At 42.1% G+C, this 19,580-nt stretch overlaps 1 protein-coding gene across 1 annotated transcript; it reads right to left on the bottom strand.

Moving 5' to 3' along the window:
- Positions 1–347: 347 nt before the first annotated feature.
- On the bottom strand, positions 348–17,157 carry LOC123128152 (calpain-type cysteine protease ADL1). The gene is made up of 32 exons (XM_044548087.1): positions 16,886–17,157; positions 15,210–15,396; positions 14,096–14,346; positions 12,964–13,146; positions 12,739–12,874; positions 12,466–12,596; positions 12,273–12,387; positions 11,160–12,186; positions 10,957–11,067; positions 10,394–10,452; positions 9,270–9,432; positions 8,575–8,848; positions 8,338–8,488; positions 8,150–8,261; positions 7,885–8,050; positions 7,702–7,772; positions 7,505–7,596; positions 7,187–7,349; positions 7,013–7,084; positions 6,192–6,569; positions 5,995–6,110; positions 5,598–5,895; positions 4,931–5,250; positions 4,188–4,539; positions 3,758–4,075; positions 3,575–3,679; positions 3,332–3,460; positions 2,347–2,727; positions 2,135–2,272; positions 1,544–1,780; positions 1,037–1,463; positions 348–861 (listed from the first exon to the last, which is right to left on the bottom strand). The coding sequence occupies exons 2-31, from the start codon at positions 15,335–15,337 to the stop codon at positions 1,158–1,160; spliced, it is 6,483 nt and encodes a 2,160-aa protein (XP_044404022.1). The 5' UTR covers positions 15,338–15,396; positions 16,886–17,157; the 3' UTR covers positions 348–861; positions 1,037–1,157.
- Positions 17,158–19,580: the final 2,423 nt, after the last annotated feature.

Below are 19,580 nucleotides of genomic sequence, written 5' to 3'. Positions count from 1 at the left end.
GACGATTTGCTTCCCGCACGTATACGCAGCTCAGGCTATGGTCACTGACTCAGGTGGCGGTCCCCTAGAAGCACCCACCTCTACGGCGCCGGATTATTGCATGCCGGCCACTGCCAGATTGGCGTAAAGACGAGGAGCACTTCAAGAGTTTTGAGTTCAAAGATGGCGTGCGTGCTCTGCCCAGCCGCGCATGATCCACATCGTCGAACCTCCCTTGATAAGTTCTGAAGTCTGAATAGTACAGTAATACTGCTTGTGTCCGACTCCATTTTAGTAGGGGGGAGCAGAATCCCTTTAGTCATTGCAACAAGGTGAATGACGAGCACAGGGACAAAGGCTTCACATCATATACCAAAAAATCGCTTCCTTTCAATGAGATCAGATTTGGATTACATACAGGCAATCAATGAAAACAACTATGGCCAGACTACCCTCAGGTTATGGATCAGCAAAACTGCAGCTTGCTAGAACGGCATTTCCAAGCTGCACAAGAGCGATATGCGCTTAAGAACGGCAGGCGCAAGGTTAAACTCATCTAACTCTATAGTATGTACAGGGGTAACACGGACAGGTATACACAGGATTGGGCTACTAGGTCTAAATGTCAGCTGCCACCGCTATCTACAAGCATGGACACAAAACGCCACGATTCTTCTCATCCAGCACATGCACCGATCAATTCGCTCCATGCAACCTGCTGACTGGAAACGTTACCTTCTCTTTCTTTGCTAGCAAAAACATTGCCTTCTCTCATCAGCTTGCAGGCAGAGCGCCCTGATGGATTCCGGCATATTCAGGTCCAAGTGCAGAGCTGCTGCATCATAAATCCCAGCTATAGGCGTACTGCTCTTAGCAAATACCCTGAAATGGTTACAAGGTTCGTCAGTTATCTGAATTACATCTTGTTATCTAAATTAATGCAGCAGCACACCAGATAGGTTGTTTATAGTTTGGAGAACACTGCAGCATTAGACCATACGGCCGGCAGAATTAGGCAAAGTCGGAACATAGACAACTGCAAGGATCAAGCGCTTACCCATTTCCTGGTCTTCTTGAACCCACAGCTGGGACTCTGCGTCACTCGGCCCCAAAGAACCTGGGCCAGCAGCTGAGAGGCACAGTGACCAGTAGCAAACGCATGGAGTCTCAATCCTGCCCTAAACAGCTTCTAGTTTGATTGGTGCTTTTGTAAAAACTGACAAAACAAAAGGTGCTTCCTCCCCTGGATGGATAGTTGTTGGCACAATTGTGTATCCTTTCGGATAAGGTTCCAAGACCAATTCACACGATATCTCCCTTGAGTTTACATAATCTGTCCCGCCAACGGATTCATGCATGTAGATATTGTAAGCAGCACGGCAGCCCCTTGTCTTGAGTATCCTCATTCCAATATAAAACATGGAAGAATCATGACTAGATTGGTAATTCCTGAAACCATTTGTCTTTCTAGAGAAACCAACACCCTGACAAGCAGAAGTCCGTGTCAAAATCAGCATCGAAGTGCTTTCTTCAAGTCTTATATTAACATGCAGATGGCACATACCTGTGTAAGGGTAATAAACACATGGACAGGATACAGTGCATCACGTCCTGTTACCCTAAGTCGATACTGAGGATTTTGATGCCACGAGTCATAATCTTGGCAACCACCTGCACTATAGCCACGCCATTGCCCATGGACAGAATAGCGCATCTCAGGTGGATAAACACGACAAACATATATTGATCGAAAGTGGATCTGAAAATCTTGCCAAGACATCCAGAATACACCATTCTTTGACTGCAACAACAATAATAGACAATAAGATACTGTGGTGAGTGGTGAGGGTTATAAATTCAAACAGGTGCCTATTTTTTCGAAAGAGACAATTTATAACCCAAAATTGCAGGGGTGGCTATTGAAGTACTGATAATAAGATATTTTTAATTTTCACACTATTTTAAAATAAACTCCATTCTGTTTACTTGATTTCTTAGACATTGAGATGGTAAAAATCGTGTGGAACAATGTTTCCAGAATAAAAATATATTGTTTGTTCTGGTAATACAAAAAAATCAATGTTAATCCTTTCTGATGAAAGCTAATGGAGTACAATCTACTCAGTCAAAATTATAGCCGGGAAAAGATTAGTACCTGTGGAACATGCTTGAGCTTATGCTTTATTCGTTCAGTCCACTCCTGTGACGAGTCTGACCATGGCCCATTCCATTCAACTTCATTTGCCCAAGGATTTCTAATTTGGACAAGCTTGTGGCCATCAACTTCTCTTATCTGAAAATACAGTATAAATGTATCAACGTAGAATGGAGACTGCCAAAAGTTCAAACAAACAAATGAGAGCAAACCTGCAAAATGGAGTAAGCATGTCCCTGAACAATGCCGCTTGATGAAATATGAGCATCAGAGCCAGAGGGACTTCCAGCACCAAGAAGAAAACCTTCTTGATTAAAATGTAACAACTGAGACCACAATCTTCCACTAGCAAGATCGATCTGTGCTTGGGGACTCCGCATATCAATCTCCTCGCCAGCTCCTCCTGTGAGGTCTACTAGAGCATCTTGCACAAGCCCGCCTTCTAGCGCCTCATAAGAGCCATGAAGTTTTGCATAAGCTTTCTCAAGAATGGATACCCATAGCTCATTTTGTTTCCTACTCGTAGCAAATGCTGGTTTTCCAGGAGACTCGCAGGGAATCCAATCATCGACGACCACAGCCACCCACTCACCCTAGTGGAAAGCGTGATCAAGAAAGAGTCAAGTTAGCGGAAGTCGGAAGATAATGCATATGCTCTAGTGCTCATAAAATGAATTAGATTATTGGTGGAAAATAATGCATAAACCCTAGAGAAACTATGATGCACCCTAGACAAATCTCTGTGTGCACTAGTTCGTTCTCTTGGATACTGTTGAGTTTGAACAGGAAATTGTGTGATGACTAATGAATTGATCTATAATACATTTATGCATAATCTACTAAATTAAATGGGGGAACAGAACTGTGCAGGACTGCAGGCATGTGCTAAATTGATAAAACTGCACTAATGAATAATTTTGGTATCTTTTTTACTGCAATACATGCATAATGTACTATATGTAAATTGGGACAGCTAGCCCACATGGGCAGCAAGGTAATTCATATTTGTTAGTTTGTTGATGTATATGATAACAAAGAGGCATCAAATATAATATGGGACTTTTGCTAACATCTCTAGGTTTAGGAGAAATGCCAATAATCTGAGTGGTGTAATATCCCATCTATTTACTTCACATGTACACATATATATACCGGTCTATGGCCTCATGGAAATAGAAGCTGAATATTATCAAATACCTGAATGCAGAATCGGATAGTGTAAATCCCTTCTTCATTGTATGCTGGAGTGATTATAACTTCAGATATACGAGACATCTCAGTTAAAACTGCAACTGCACTCAGGAACCAGCAGTCTCCCAACCGACCCTGAAAAGAACAGTTAGGGAAATTCGTTAGTACTATCAAAACATGGCTTGATCTTGCTAAAAAATTCTACTGTAGGGAAAAATACCAGACCAGCACAAACCAAACACTATATACCTGGCATACATCCGAGGAATTCACGGAACCAGAAAACAAGCATGGCTGAGAACTAATAGATATCTCCTTTGCTATGTCAGAAGGCCTCGTCCACTCAGAAACAACCTGAACTCATACAAAAATCAATTGTAAAGACTTGAACAATATTTAGTGCACAAGAGCACATATATGCATGAACAGTACCTGCAATTTTAGAGGAGGGTTCCCTGGATCCACGTATAAAGATCGATCATCTGGAGGGAACTCTTGATCAGTAAATGCCCTCTCCCCTTTTGCACTAAGAGCTTCCCTGACAGCCCTTTCAACAGACAGCATACGCTGGTTGACTTCCTCTCGTGTCTCAAACCTCGGTTTTCTGGGTCTTCTAGCAAAGGAATCAATGTCAATAGCTACTGCATCGCGCACCGGACGTTTCCTACCACTTGAATACTGCCCGTCCCATTCAACATCCTCTTGATCATATAGCTCATAGTTTGCTTCTTCACTCTCCCAGTCATCCACCTGAATGAAAATACAGTAAATTTAAGACAATGGCATTTGTAATTTCATATTACCTTCAAAATCATGACATTACAAAAAGGGTACAAATAAGGAATTAGAAGCTAGAATATACCCTAGCAGAATAGCTTCCATGCCAAGCATCTTCAGCTGCAAGGTCAAAAAAGCCATACTCCGCAGGACTCATGATTGTATATAGCGCAGCAATTTCATCTTCAGTCAGACACCTTCCCCATAAGAAAGCATCCATTATCTGCATCTTTGAGTCTGTACCTTCACTGTCTGACCTACCAAAGGCATCCAAGTCTGTGGGTGGCCTCGCACCAACCCAAATATCTGCCCCAGGTTCCCATACGCCGTTGTTTCTAGGCAACGGTAATCCATTCTGATATCCATCATAAACTCCATCTATGAAAGAAGTTGCTTCACCTAGGTCAGCATCTATAGTCACTGTGACGATATGCCACCTGCAAAATCAAATCGGCGACTATGAGATATAACTAGTAAAAGAAAGTAGAGGAAACTAAATCTGCATCAAAAGATTTTTCAGTGGAATTACCGCCTACTTATTCATTGAAAACATTACAACTAAAGCAACACTATATAGGGGAAAACCACTAATAATGTAGCAGGAGTTAACAGGTCTGGTCTGAACCACAAATGTTAAGATTTACATTCTTTCTATACAGATACTAGAAGAAGAAAAGATGGAACCCCACAGAAAAACAACACAGTAAGTCTGTAACAGACAGTAAATGCTTGCGGACACTGCAGTGGCAAGGAAAAGTTGAACAGGTTAGCTGCTTTTGATTTTCTGTTGTTTCCACACAAAATATAAAAGTGGTGAAAAGTTCATACCTGCCATCTGCAATACTTGACGCACCAATATTCCACTCTTTAGCAACAGTAGTCATCCTTTCACCCTTAGTTACCAATCTAAGACCAACCTGCCCCGCTTCCATTCCCTGTTCTGACCCTGCCACCAAGATTTCCCAGCAAACCTTCTTCTCAAATTCGGTTCCGAAAAGACAGACTGGACCAGATACCGGTTGAACCATTACTGCAATGGAGAAGCTCACTCTTTGACTTTGACAAAGACACAAGTCAATTTCTCCACAATGGCGTCCGGTACTCCTTGGTTCATCATCAAGTACACATACAGCACCTGGAATGCTAGTCTGTTCACCAGTTCATAACAATGTCAGATATCTAAACAGTATCAGCAAGAACAGGAATGCTAGTCTATTCAACAATTCACAACAGTAACAGATATCTAAGTAGTATCAGCAGGAACTGTAACTAAAGGAAATGTGCATGTAGCACGTGCTATAGAATTTATTTAAAAATGCTATTTTTGATCATGAAGTCATTAAACTGATGTGTTGTCAGGTTACCAGTTCAAGGTGAACCACGAAACATTCAATAAACTCACAAAGGATGGCTCTCCGCAATTCATGCACCCAAAAAGTACATATTTTACATATAGCACCATAAAAAATAAATATAAGTATAATGCGAATAGCACCTGCTCTGCTCGTCGTGCCAATTGTGCTTTTCGTATGTGAAGGGCTATTGACGAGACTCTGTCCCTGGCAAAAGAGTCTTCCAGAGCAGAATCACCTCCCACAGCTCTGACAGCTGCCGCCATAGCCGCAGCATCCCTGCTTCCAGCATTAGGTATAGAAGACAGCAATGATATTTCGAGCTCCTTCCATTTGCGTTCCTCCTTCTCCAACAATGCCTTCCTTCTTTCCCTTCCCTTCCCTTCTTCCTCTCGCCTTTGCATCAAAACCTCCTCTTCCATTTCTTTCTCCCTTATGTAGCTGCAGACACAAATAAAAGCAAAATTTTGATGATGAGCTCATGACTTCCAGGGAGCCCTACATATAACTATGGTATCATGTAAAAACATCACTTATTACCTTTCTTGAATAAGTTCAAATTGCCTTCGATCTTCAGGCATCCATTTCTTAATTTCTTTAGCACTTAAGTCAGAAAGGCCTATGCTGTCCAAAAATAGCCTAAGACGAACTTCATCCTGAAACAAACAGAAATATACAGCATTAACAATGCTCATGAATTAGGGAGAGACAAGAATGGCGGAAAATATTGAGTTTACCTGTATTTGTTCAGCTTTGGCAGTCAATCCAAGCAACAGAAGCAAATAACCACCAAATTTGTCCCACATATAAACCCATTCAGTATCAATTGCCTCTTCCAAAGCCAAGATGCGTGCATGGGCACACATATTCCTCCGATAATCAACGTCTGCTGGGGATCCAGGGCAAACCATGAAACAATTTTTTACTCCACAAAAGAAAGACCCTGTAGTGACTTCTTCATTTCTCAAACGATCCCTCAGTTTCATAACATCAGCCCTAGGAAGCACAAAGTTCCCAGCCCTATCCAAAGTAACAGCAGGATCTCCCACCAAAAGAGCAGCAGAACTTGCGGACCTCTGAGGTGCTGAGTAAGTCCCGGATATAGCATTTCTTGTCTGAGTTGTACAAAGAACATATGGTCAACGATACAGTAACAACAATATTATATTGTTATATGGTGCTCTTATTGTTATGTGCATATCCTGGAAATTGGTGGAGTCACTAACAAGATTCTCATCTAGACTGACAGCTGATAGATAACCATGCCTACCACGGAAGAACTATTGGCACGTAATTACAAAAGGATGCCATCTCAGTAACATTTATGTACTTCTGAAAGTTCACCGGTAGGAAAGGTATGCAACGGGATAGAATATGCACTAGCTAGGCACAAATTTGGTGATAGTTCTCAACAAATGTTGTTAACGAAAAGAAAGTGGAAAAGATGGTTCAGACAGGCTTAACAGTGGTATGCAGAAAAAAAAATGCTATATTGACCAGCTTTCAAATCAGTAGTTTGTTAAGTAGCATCTTCATAGTAGGATATAAATCGACTTACTTTGTTAGCAGACCGTGACATTGCTTGAATAACTGTGTCCTTGCTGAGAAAATGAATGGCATCCTCCATCATCTGATTCAAGTTTCATAGAGATTGTTACTTGGAATTACAGATGAAAAAAGGACAAAAACAAAGAATGTTCAGTGTTTGCTTATACTGTACAAAAGTACCAACCTTAAGAGTTAGGCATGGACGAGAAACAGCGAAACTGAAGGCAATTACAAGAGTGCTAGCACAAATAGCAGCCCCAACAAACGGTGGATTCATTATTTGACTAGCGATAACACCCCAAACTTCAGTTGCCAATGCAATCCCATACAAGATAAGGAAGGCGTAACTGTAAAGAGAGTGGTGTTAGGGTATTTTATCAGATGACAACAGCACTTATAGGATAGGACATAACAGAAACAAAAATAAACTATGATCAATACTGAACATAAGAAAGATTAGGTTCATCTCAGAAGGTTATGGTATGAAGGTTGTTTACCATACCTAACATTTTTGGCAGAGTCTGCATGAGCATCATAAACATATACGGGTAATACCCGTGGTGAATAAACAACAATTGGTGGAGATAGAAGGACCTGAGAAGGTTATATTCATTCAGTGTCACAGGATGATCAGCAAATATCAAAACTAGCATCTGATGGCTAATAGTTATGCAAGTAAGTAACATAAATCAAACTTACAGTCAAAGCCCTTCCAGTGAGAAGAAACAGAAATGAGAAATAACCAATAGATGCTCCAAGAAAAGGTTTGCCTGTAAAAGATATTCACATTTAATATGAAATGATGACAGTAGTACAGTGCACCAAACCGCTAAAACTAGTAAAAGCAGAATGGAAGACAGCGAAGGGAGAACCTGTACTCACCCTGAAACAGACCCATAAGGAAGGCAGCCAGCACGAGGAGAAAAGCAAGGGAACAGACAAGTAGCATCTGTGTTCTTGTTAAATAGAAATTATTAGATTTCCAGTAGTGAATGACCCCAATAGCAAATACAAGGAACAGGGTAACTAGGAGGCATGCGACTCCGACCTGTATAAAGATGTCATGTCAATTATACTCCGTTATAACTTATACACAGATGAATTACACATGTATATGAAGATTTCTCCATGATTTAGGTTAACTTACAGTCCAAGGTCTAATTGTGACGATAATTGCTGATATAGCACCAAGCAATAGCAACATTCCCATGCCGACGAAAAGGTAAACTCCTCGGGAGATCTTCCAATCATCATCCTTCCTGCAATTTTTTGCGCTTCATCTCAGCACAGCAAAAATATGAGTAGAAATGAAAATGCTACAGGTGGACTTTATACCATTTATACAGCCCAGTGAACAGAGCAAACATTGCAGGAATGCAAAGTAAGGGGAGTAGTGCTGCCAGGAAATCAGCCTTTAGAGGAATCCCGTCCTCACGTGAATTTACAACTCCCCAATAGGATGCACCGCAGAAGGATACAAGAACAGCTACAGAAAGTAACAACTCAGGAGTCAGTTATATCTGAAAGCGTCAGCTTCAATATCAAATTGAGAAAAGATCAAGTACGACATACTTGCGAAAAGGCCAACACATATGGCCGATGAAGGCGAAAATCGGTATGTGGCAAACCAAGCAACAATAGGTATCACCCCAGTAACAAGCACCGCAATTGTGGAAGATAATGCCCATCCAAGATACATAGATGTTGCATAGGGAGAGTAAAAACTCTTTTTATCAGCATCCCATCCTCTGTAGCCTAAAGCATCTAAAGGCTTCGCCGATACTATGGCGCCAAGGCCAATAACTGATGCAATGAAAACAACTACGCTGATTGCGAAGAGAGTCCCCTGACAACAAAAGATTAATAATGAGCAACATGAACATAATTTCAAATACCATTGGTGGACTGGAAGGTATCTAGAATAATAATACACCCTCCGTCCCATATTAGTTGTCGCTGAAATGGATGTATCTACACGCACTTCAGTGCTAGATACATCCGTTTGAGCGACAACTAATATGGGACAGAAGGAGTAATGCTGTAAAATAGGGACAGAAAATTGTTCATGTTTGGATATATATATACTGCAGAACATGGTGCATGCAATAAAACTACAGCTCAGGACATAACACGAAGCTGGGTCAGAGTGTGGCATACATTATAAGTTCAGTTATGCAAAGAGCTTAGATAGATGAACGTTGCATATTGGTTAGTACATATATAAATAATACCCATTGCTAAATTTTAAGAAGATACGCGAAACAAACCTCTTTCTTCCCTGGAGATTGACGAATATTTTCACGATTATCAAGTTCCCCTCCCGGAATCCAGAAACGATAACCATTACGCATCCATATAGGAATAGCAAATGAGAGGCAAGCCACCATAAGTGGGACCGTGAGAGACAAACCCAATATAACTGATGACTTGCTGCAGAATAGCATAAGTAACATTCAGAACCAAAAAAGGATACATTTCACCAATGAAAATAGGAATTGCATTAATTGAAGATATCTAGTTGCCACAGAATCTATGTGTAAAACAGGTTTTGACTACAGACAGCGGATGATTTGAATATGTCAAGCCATCATCATTACCCAACTAAAATATAGCAGTCAACCTAAAGCTTTAGTCTTGCACATGCACCCAAAATAAATTTAGTTAATCAATCACATAATGAAGCTCATCCTAAGACAAACTGATAAACAATAGAAAACCTTCAGCAGTGACACCACCATTAGACTTTGTTAAGGGTGTCTGTGTGCTAGCGTAATGCTTAATCCCATATAATTATTGTACTTGCTTGAATCATGTCTTATTGCATTATATCTTAGCTCACTGGATAACTGGAGTACGAAAATTCGGATCTGTATTTCTCTAACATCCTACAGGATAAAGCACCTCGTAGTAGAACCGGATGTAAACTGATATCCATAGAAACAAAGTGGAGATCTATTTTTGAGCATGTATCATCATCTCATGCCGCCTAAAGTGAAACATGCATGTAACACAACTAATAGATATAGGTCACGTCACTTGCCAACTGAGGATGGCACACTCAGGATTTCCAGTATACACGTAATCCCTTCCGCAAGTATAAAGAGCCGTAAGTTTCTTTAAGAGAAATCACATACACAAATGATTCTCTTGTACAGAAGAAGCCATTTTGAAGAAAATGATGTATGAAACGTATATAATAATAAAGTGCCCTTAAAACCATATGTGGAACAAATGGTTATGACTAGCATGATTTGCATATTATCATTTTATACCCTTGTGAAAATATTTAGTCTTAAGTGAAATAAACAGGCACAGAAATTAATTAGCAGTATTGCATATGATTAAAATTATAATAGTTACTGATATTTCAGATATTAAGCAGTGAGTGTACCTCAAGAAAGAGAGAAGTAAGCCAACACATGTACTCAACAGCCACGCGATGAAGCCATACTGAAGATGTGGAAAACAATGGCAAGTCATTATAGCTGAGAATGAAGTTGCATTTCAAGTAAAATTAAGCAACATAACAGCATACTCAGTGCAATAAAAGGACAGACCCAGCATACTCAGTGCAATATGAGCACATATTTATTTGTTTTCGAAAGATAAGCACAGATGGCCTTTACATAAGAGAGTTTGATGCACTAAAGCATGTCTAGTAAAGATACCCAGAGTTATCCAGAGGCACGCACATGTATTGCTAAAATTCTTGCACAGCATTTCAATTTGCCTCTACCATCATATTCCTTTTGCACTATCCGCAAATATATATATATATACCTTTTGCATTACATAGCATCTGGTTCATGGTAAGTTTTAAAACAGAAATAGTACAAAGTACTTGTTCTGATATGGTGATAAGAGCCTCGTATTAGTATGACGGTTATAATCTGACATGGCATGATAATTGGTACTAAAGAATGAAAAGTTCTCTTGTTGTATATCACTAATCACCTTCTGTGGTTTGGATGTCATCATCATCTCTTCCGCACGCAGGGACCATGTGAATGCCATGATGGAACAGACAACTGGTGATAAAAGCAGTATGGAGAAACCAAACTCAAACTGCCAAATGAAGGGGGGAAATCTATCACATGTTTTACCAATGTTAAATCAATCTTTCAAAGGTGCTATAGTGCTTCTGCGACAAATATTACCTGTTCATGTATTGCATTTATCACCTTGATGGGCTCTGGTCGATGGACAGCAACAGTAACTGTCTCTACAATAAATATTAGGGTAAATACAACGAAGGACCGTATTGGAGTACCGGCCACTTGATGAAAAATCAGTCTTGAAATGTTCAGCCAATTTTCTAGCCCGTTTCTCCTGAGTTCTTCTGACAAAGAGATCTGGTTTGCAATAGTCGTATCCAATTCCTCAGTAGCAGTAGCATCTGCATCATCTTGATGTTCTCGGTCTGCATCTAGGCTGCTTCTCTGTAGCAAAGCTAAAATCCGTGGATCCATAACCTTATCTTTCAACATGTAAGAAAAATTAGGATCCAGGCCTTTATCATGTAGAAGATTAGCCAGTTCCACATCTCCAAGTCCACCATTCCTTTTTAGCATAGATGTGATCTTTGGGTCATTCAGCCTATCTTGAAAAATTGCAGCTAAGTTCGAATCCAACAGTTGCTGATTACCCGAGGCAGTGGCTGATCCACTAGACCCGCAGCCTTGACTTTCCAAACCGCTGCTAGAACAAACAACAAGTGAAGCAGTGGTATCCCCATGTCTATCTGCAGAAATGATCGCAGTTTCAGAGTCTTGGACGGCAGAAAGGCACGAATTACTGCGATGCGCTAAACTTGCACGTCCACTATCTATGTTCTTGTCAGAGCTTCTGCCTTCTTGACAACTGTTGGATCGATCAAAAGGAACACTATTCCAATGGACCCCATCACTCTGTGAATTACTTCTGTAAATAGAATCGGTAGTATTACCATGTTGACATGCTTCAACACTACCACTACTACGCTTCACACTAGATCCGCAACCTTCTGATGAATTTGAAGAACTATTTTGTCCTTTTCTTCGAAATCCTTCTCGCAGCTTTATCACTGTACTTCTTAGAGCATCAATCCTTGCAACTGAGGGGTTGGAAATAGAAAGCCAGCCAGAGACAGCAGCAGCTAAAAGAACAGATGCCACAAAAGCATAGCTGATGCAATGTCCAAGGTACCTAATTTAATACCTTAGTCAGTAAGTAGGAAGAAGTACTAGGACTTAAATATGATCAACTAAAGAAGCACAAAGATGAATACAAACCAGTAATGAACCCCAAAGCACATGAGAAAAACGCGCGATGCTCCAGCCACAAATAACGCTAGCGTCCGACTTTTAAGAAGCTCAAACCTGAATGAACACAAGCCCAAATTCCAGTCTGTACAACAGAAAACCAGGATGTCAAAGAAACAGATACAGAGCACAAACAATCAATAGTCCACAGAAAAAGCATTACCAAGAATCACTACAGCAACTGAAGTTAAAGCACCCAACCAACGTGCTTCTTTTGATGTCACACCATACAAGATGGAATAGACAACAAGCACAACCAGGGAGCAAAGGTAGAGAAGCCCTAGATGCAACACCCTGCATTTTTAACTCATCATCTTATTAAATTTGAAAGAAAAATAGATTAGCCAAGTGAACATCATAAAACTTACTGAAGCTGGTATACCGCAGTTTAGTTAAGTTAGTAAAAGATATTTCGAGAATAAAATGCTGGACTCACCTGCTGGATTTTGTCATGTATAACTCACTAGGATCCGGGGGGTCAGGGGAGCATGAGACAGGGGCCACTTCAACACAATCAGAATATGCAAACTTGTACGACCTCCGGACGTATTCATCAACATCGAATCCACTTCCTGCAGATAATATGTATGGAATTTCAAAAGTTTCATAAATTTGTATATTAAGATAAGGCTCAACTAAGCTGAGAGAAGAGTGGCTTTACCATTAAACAGTATTTTACATATAAAGAGCATATTGATGGCCAATGATATTGCAGATAATCCAAAGAAGAATCCAGATGGAGAATTGATTTCAGTAGCACTAGCACCGGCTGTGACATAAACAGCACAAAATTCATAGGCACACAGCAGACCTACTGCCAAGAGGAGAAGATAAGCAACAGCCTCTGCAACAAACAATCCATATGTTAATATCGTTAATAGATCAACCAAAAAGCTCACTAAAGGACAAACAGATAGTTGATTGACCCGATAGTAGAAACAACTAATACAAAACAAAATGAAGAAATGATAGAACAATATTTAGATGAAACGGCTGATAACATTTTGAACCTCCACAGCCCACAGGGATTTCCATTTGTTAATGTCTTTAATAGATCAAGCGAAAAGAAAACAGTGTCTCAGCTCACAAAAGGACAAAAAGATAGTATTGACCCAATAGCAGAAACATCTAATACAAAACAAAGTGAAGAAATTCTGGAACAAGTACTGCTGATAACTTTTTTAGATGAAACTGCTGATAACATTTTGAACGGTCCACAGGGATTTGTAACTTCTCTTTATGTAAGCCGCCCATTTGGTTCACGGCTAACTTAGCTTAGGCAAAATGTGGTTAGCTACAAAAGTGATTTAGCCACACTTTGGTTGTGATGATCTAAAAACTTTTATGTCAAACATGTTTTGAAATAATTCCCATAGTATCTCTATTTTCTAATGTGACTAGTCAGGTCCTTCTGGAAGAAATTTTGATATGGAATAATCGCGGTTGTATGGCCAACTATTGTGGGTAGAATGCTAGATGCCGGGACCAAACACCGTGCAAATTGGATGCAGAAGTACAAAACGCCATGTCATGGCAAATATATGGGGGGCAAGTAACATTGAATTATTATCAGTGTCTAAAAAGAATTGAGTGTTTCTTTATAGCCAGAAGACAGAGGGTTTATTCATGTTCTAGAGAGATAATATAACGCCCACCAAAAAATCCAATGCATTTCAGGAGCAACCGTACTCAAGCATGATGACATTTGGACAAAGAATGAGAACTACGTGGGCAAAAATTCTGGAAGAAGAAATGCCAATTTATAAAATCAACACAAAGGATAGAAAACATACTTGAGCTTTGCCATTGTGTTCTCCACCAGAGCATTATAGAGTAGAATGATAGAAGCAAAGCAACGCCAACCATTATAACAGCTAAACCAGTTATGTTCCTTTCCATAAGAGCAATAAGGATGCTTCCCCACACTAGCAGAACTGCTATAGGGGAAATGACGACAAGCCATGCAAAAAGGGTCAAAAAACTGCAGAGTGTGCTTAGCTGAGGTCCTTGCACATAGGCTGGCCATTTCCTTGCGTATATCCAGCTGAATAAGAAAATAGGATGAAAAAGATTAACACCTAACTAGGAAAGCCAAACGGGTGAAACCAGAAGTCAATGCACTGTGAACACAATGAGCCTAAATAAGGATGCATATTTGCCCATCCGCTACTTGCCAAACACAGGATAAAAAAAAAAAGGGCAACCTGGTGCATGTAGCTCCCGCTTGCGCAGGGTCCAGGGAAGGGTCCGACCACTTTGGGTCTATAGTACGCAGCCTTTCCCTACATTTCTGTAAGAGGCTGTTTCCAGGACTTGAACCCATGACCTCATGGTCACAAGGCAGTAGCTTTACCACTACTTGCCAAACACAGGATCAGAAAGAAAAAAACACTATACTCCATACATGGACAGCAGGCTTTAAGTAATCAGAAAGTATGAAGCTAGAATGGAAATATAATAGAATTGCAAGAATAGTTTCATGCGCTAGTGTGTTACTGATACCAACCCTACCTACTTTGCTGTCTTGATATCATTAGGATAAAAATGCTTCTTACTGAGTGAAATATCTGCAAATGTAACAACCAAACTACTAGCTGGGTACTCGTAAAAACATTAGAAATATCACAGTGAGGTAAAGAACAATTGGGGAGAGGGCAAAGGGGGGGGGGCGGCTACTTTGCGTATGGTGCGTGTGATTAGACTGGTGCGTCAAGCTTTATATCAATACCAACATTCAATGGTACACAACGATAAAATGCATGGAATTTGAATAGGAAAAAATAGAGTGCACAAACAACGAATTTAACATAGCAGATTATTAGTTAATCCCAAGTAAGAACCAAACAAATGATACATGCAAATAAAAGCATAATCCTCGCAAAAAAGTATATTCAATCACCAGCATACCTATATAACCTCCATGGCCTCCAATTCACAGCCCATAGAATCCAAAAGCTGAGAGGGCCAAGGACAGCGAAGAGGAACCCACAGACGCTGCATACCAGAACAACTCCACGATGTTCCTCCTCTTCCATCCTCCCCCTCTACAATCACCTTCTGAAAGCTGAAAGCATGGGTACAGGCCCGAAGAAACCTGCCAAACAAGTAGAACGTGATAAATCCCATAATTAGAAATTACAATGCCAAAAATAACTACACATCACTCGAGTATACAGGTTTAGCGTTTACTACACGTCACTCGAGTGTATTCAATCACAGCCCATAGAATAAATTTTGTCTCACCATGCTGCCCTACGCTAGCACAACTTCACATAGAGACAAGGTGATGTATGTGTAGGAGTACCAAACAATACCATCGCAGCCTCAAAGTCACAATATCGGCATGACTTCAGGATTTCGTTAGTAAACCAGAAAAGCATCAAGAACGGAAAATAATATTTCAACACCATTTTAAGAAGTCCGTTATCTGACAGCTAGAAAAGCGAAACGGTAGCGCCCATTACAATAAATGATTGCCCCTTAGCAGCACCATTATGAACCAATGAAAATTCCGACGATTAGTAGGACAGCTCACTTGTCCGACTCCAATTGGGTGAAGACTAAGTCTAGATCCGTGAGAGTAACGACAAAAATTCAATAAAATAAAAATAGCGCTAGGACCAGTAGTAACGTCATCACCTAAAGTAATCCCAATTCCGTCAAACATTACAAATACAGTATCACAGGACCAATTGCTGCCTATCGGTGAAGTCCAATCAATGAACTCGAGTTAACCCATTAACATCGCGTACTAAATTTGATCACTACAGTGAATCTTCTAATTGACCCCAACGGAAATTCGCTTCTAAAATTTATTGAAGCACATCCAGTTCAGCAAATCAGAGGCTTAGCCTAAATCACCAAGAATTAAGCTACACGGAATATTAAGGATATTAATATCAACACATCAGTCATGTAGGCACCAACGCGGAGGCCAGGCAAGCAAAAATGGAAAGAGATGTGTCTCGCAAATTCAAAGATACATACAAAAAGCACCAAATCCAACCGTTGCCCGGCAAAATCACCCTATCCACAGCTATATCTGAAACAGTACCAGCCTAATGTCTATACCCAGTGTGTCTACGCTGTAGAGACGACTAACTTAACCAAGTCATTTGCTACAAAGTCCCCCAAATGGCCACCAAATCAACACCACTCCAGACGGCAACTAAAGCACCACATGCAGCAACGCGGTGCTCCTAAGCTCCTAAGCAGGCGGCATCATTTCCAGGCTTCCTCCAGGGAGAGGTCGAGCAGCCATCGCAACCCAAAAACCCTATATAAAACCTTCAACATTCGCCTCGTACATGCATACAAGCTCCCCGGAAAGTGGAATCCCGTAGCGTACGGCACAAGCACTACGCGCAGGAAGCGTCCCCAATTCCGCCCCCCACCAACCACCGCCAATGCGGCGCCTCCGGAGCCCGCAATTCCCGCGAGGAGCGCTCCCAATCGGCCCCCCGAGCCCCTCCAGATCCGGCGAACCCCGCCGAAAACCCCCCGGAATTCCGTCGCGGAAACCCTAGCTTGAGCTCGACTAGACCCAGCGGCGTGGAGGGGGGCCGGAACAGATGGGCAGTTACCTCAGCGGAGGCGCCGCCTCTGGCGGCGCTGCGTCGGGATCCTCGCCGGCGAGCGAAACCCTAGGTACGGCCTCGCCTGTCCTCCGCTCGGGCTTCGATTCGATTCGTCTCCGTGCGGCTGTGCGGACCTGTGTCGTGAGCGTGAGCGTGAGCGAGAGCGAGAGGGGGAGACGGGAGCTGCTGGGTGGGGGAGACAAGGGAGTGACGATTGTCAACTTGGGTGGGCTGCGTTGCTGACTAGTGTTTGGTTGGTGCGTGCGCGTCTCCTGCGCGACTGCCTCGGCGTGAGCTGAAGCTCGTGCCGTGTGCGTGCGTGCGTGAGCGAGTGTGCCTGCGCCGAGGGACTCGGGCCGGGGTACACGAACCAACGACCGAGCAACGGCACGCGTTCGACCAGACCTGTTTTCCTTTTCTCTCGAGGCTCATGTCATGTCCCGCCCCTGAAAAGAACGACTCGTAGGCATTTCTTTTCTTTTTTGAATTTTCATCGAGTTCATTCGCAAAAGAAAATTTCATTGAGTTGCTACGTGTGCAGACTACACATGCACGAGTGTGGCCATGGGAAAGGATGTGCTCTCTTTCAACACTGCTCTGCTAGACATCTTAAGTTGTCATGCATCTCCTCTTGTGTTGACGCTAGAAAATGGCATGATCGCAAAGAGGCTGTAGCAACATGAGTTTAAATTCATGATGTCATGTCACCATTGGATGACTCTCTTCAAGCCGATCGAAATAAATATAGAGATGGTCCAAAACGAAGTTCGGATGCAGAACTTATGACAATTTTAAAGATACCCGTGTTGACATCAGATTAGAAAATGGCATGAAACCTAATTAAGATGGTCTTGGATGGAAAAACTTTCAACTACAAAGTTCTTCATCTTGTCGAAACGCACGATTCTGATATAAAAATTGTCCTCATCCGAGGTCGTATGCAAAAGTTACAGGCGGAACAATGGGCTGCAGCAGTATTTGGCCGGATCATCCGGGCCGGGATCCGGACCATCCGGCTTTCGGTCGGATGAAAGACCCGAACATCCGGGCTATCATCTGGGTAAATCAACAGAATCATAAATTTTGGGCCCCGTGAAGCCAGATCATCCGGATGGCACCCAGATCATCTGGGTAAAGCTCGGATAATCCGGACATGAATCCGGACGTCCGGATAAGTTTTTCTGCTGCAGACTTTAGAAAATGACCCGAAACACCCTTAAGATGGCCTCAGATCGAAAAGTGTTCAACATGAAAGTTGTGCGCCTCGTTGAGGCGGTTGACTTGGATATAAAAAACGTCCAAATCCGAGGTTGTATGTGGATTCTAGAGTCAAAACAGTAAGCTGTTGTCAGAAGACTGTGCTAGGCCGGATCATCCAGGCCTAGAGCCGGACATCCGGGCCGGAAGTCGTGAGAAATCCGAATTTGGCCAGATTTTGATGATTTGAACGACAAGGCAAGTCCTTTTCTTATACGGGAAGTCCATCCGCCTCTTATATAGACGAGAGGTGACGGCCGATTGAACAACAACACACAATCGCAAAATACATCTACTTTTACCCCTAGTTTTACATCCCTCCTTTGTTCTTTCTCTCTCGTTCTTCGTTCGTTCTTCGTGTTGAAGGGCAGCGATCCTCGAGGCTCTAGGGGCGGGCGAACCGACCTAGGGCACCCCATAGCCGCCGCACGTCCAGACGGGGTCCCTCCCGGACGCGTGGGGTTTCGGGTCCTGAAAAGCACCCGCCGGATTGCTTGCGTACCGCGCTTCCGGACGAGTCTCCTTCGACGTGAGCTGCGGTGCATCACCCTCGGCGTTGGAGGTACACGGTGACGTGTTCGTGTGCGAACACACTTTTTGGCGACTCCGGTGGGACGAAAGATCAAGAATCATCATCAACCATGTCTGATCTCCCGAAGCCCTCAGAAGTTAGCACCGATAACATCATTAAGCCCGGTCTTGATGAACTATCGGATGAACATCGCCAAGCCTACGAAGCGCGCAAGAAGCAACATGAAGAGGCTTTTGAGGCGCTCAAGAAGAAGCGCGAGGAGGAGGATTTGGAGGCGTTTCTTTCAAGTTTCAAGAAGGACCGTCAAGGCAACATCACTCCGGTTGGAAACATCAATTTCCCTCCTCTCATTGATGAACAAGATGAAATCACTGTGAGTAAAAAAATTTCTCCAGAGCAAGTGGCTGTGATTGAAAATCGTGTTAGTAAGGGTAATGTGATGACATACAATTCTTTTGTGGCAAATACTAGTGCTAAGAAAAATATGCCTCCGTCATCTAGTGGTACTGTTGGTATATCTGAAAACCCTAGTCCAATTTTACCTCTTTCATCGGCACCACCTATGCAACAACAATATAATATGCCGTTGAATTTTTACCCTACTCAAACCAACCAGCTTGTGGCTGCACCTACATACCCTAATCCTATTATGAGTGTGCCCAATTCAGCGTCAACGCCGAATCACTTTGTCACACCACCCATAGGCGCAAGCATGTTTGGTCTTCCGCCGAATTATGGTCCGGCGCCCATCCCACAAGTTGCACCAATAGCTAGTACTCAGGTTGCTCCTATGCCATTGACACAAACATCTTCATCTACCTGGGATCCAATTTTAGCTAAATTAAGGGAGGATTTGCATAAGATGTTTCTAGAAACTTTCGGAAACGAGCCGAAAGTAAAGAGTCGTGTGTA

This window comes from Triticum aestivum, chromosome 6A, assembly GCF_018294505.1.
Source record: "Triticum aestivum cultivar Chinese Spring chromosome 6A, IWGSC CS RefSeq v2.1, whole genome shotgun sequence".
NCBI lineage: Eukaryota > Viridiplantae > Streptophyta > Magnoliopsida > Poales > Poaceae > Triticum > Triticum aestivum.
This window is presented reverse-complemented; position numbering and strand designations above follow the sequence as displayed.

Excerpts from the sequence above, each read along its gene's own strand:
- LOC123128152 (XM_044548087.1), bottom strand. The coding sequence starts at position 15,337 with ATGGAAGAGGAGGAACATCGTGGAGTTGTTCTGGTATGCAGCGTCTGT. Across the intron at positions 3,680-3,757 it reads ACCCTCCTCTAAAATTGCAG|GTTGTTTCTGAGTGGACGAG; the intron begins GTACTGTTCATG and ends GTATGAGTTCAG. Across the intron at positions 2,273-2,346 it reads ATGCTTACTCCATTTTGCAG|ATAAGAGAAGTTGATGGCCA; the intron begins GTTTGCTCTCAT and ends CTGTATTTTCAG.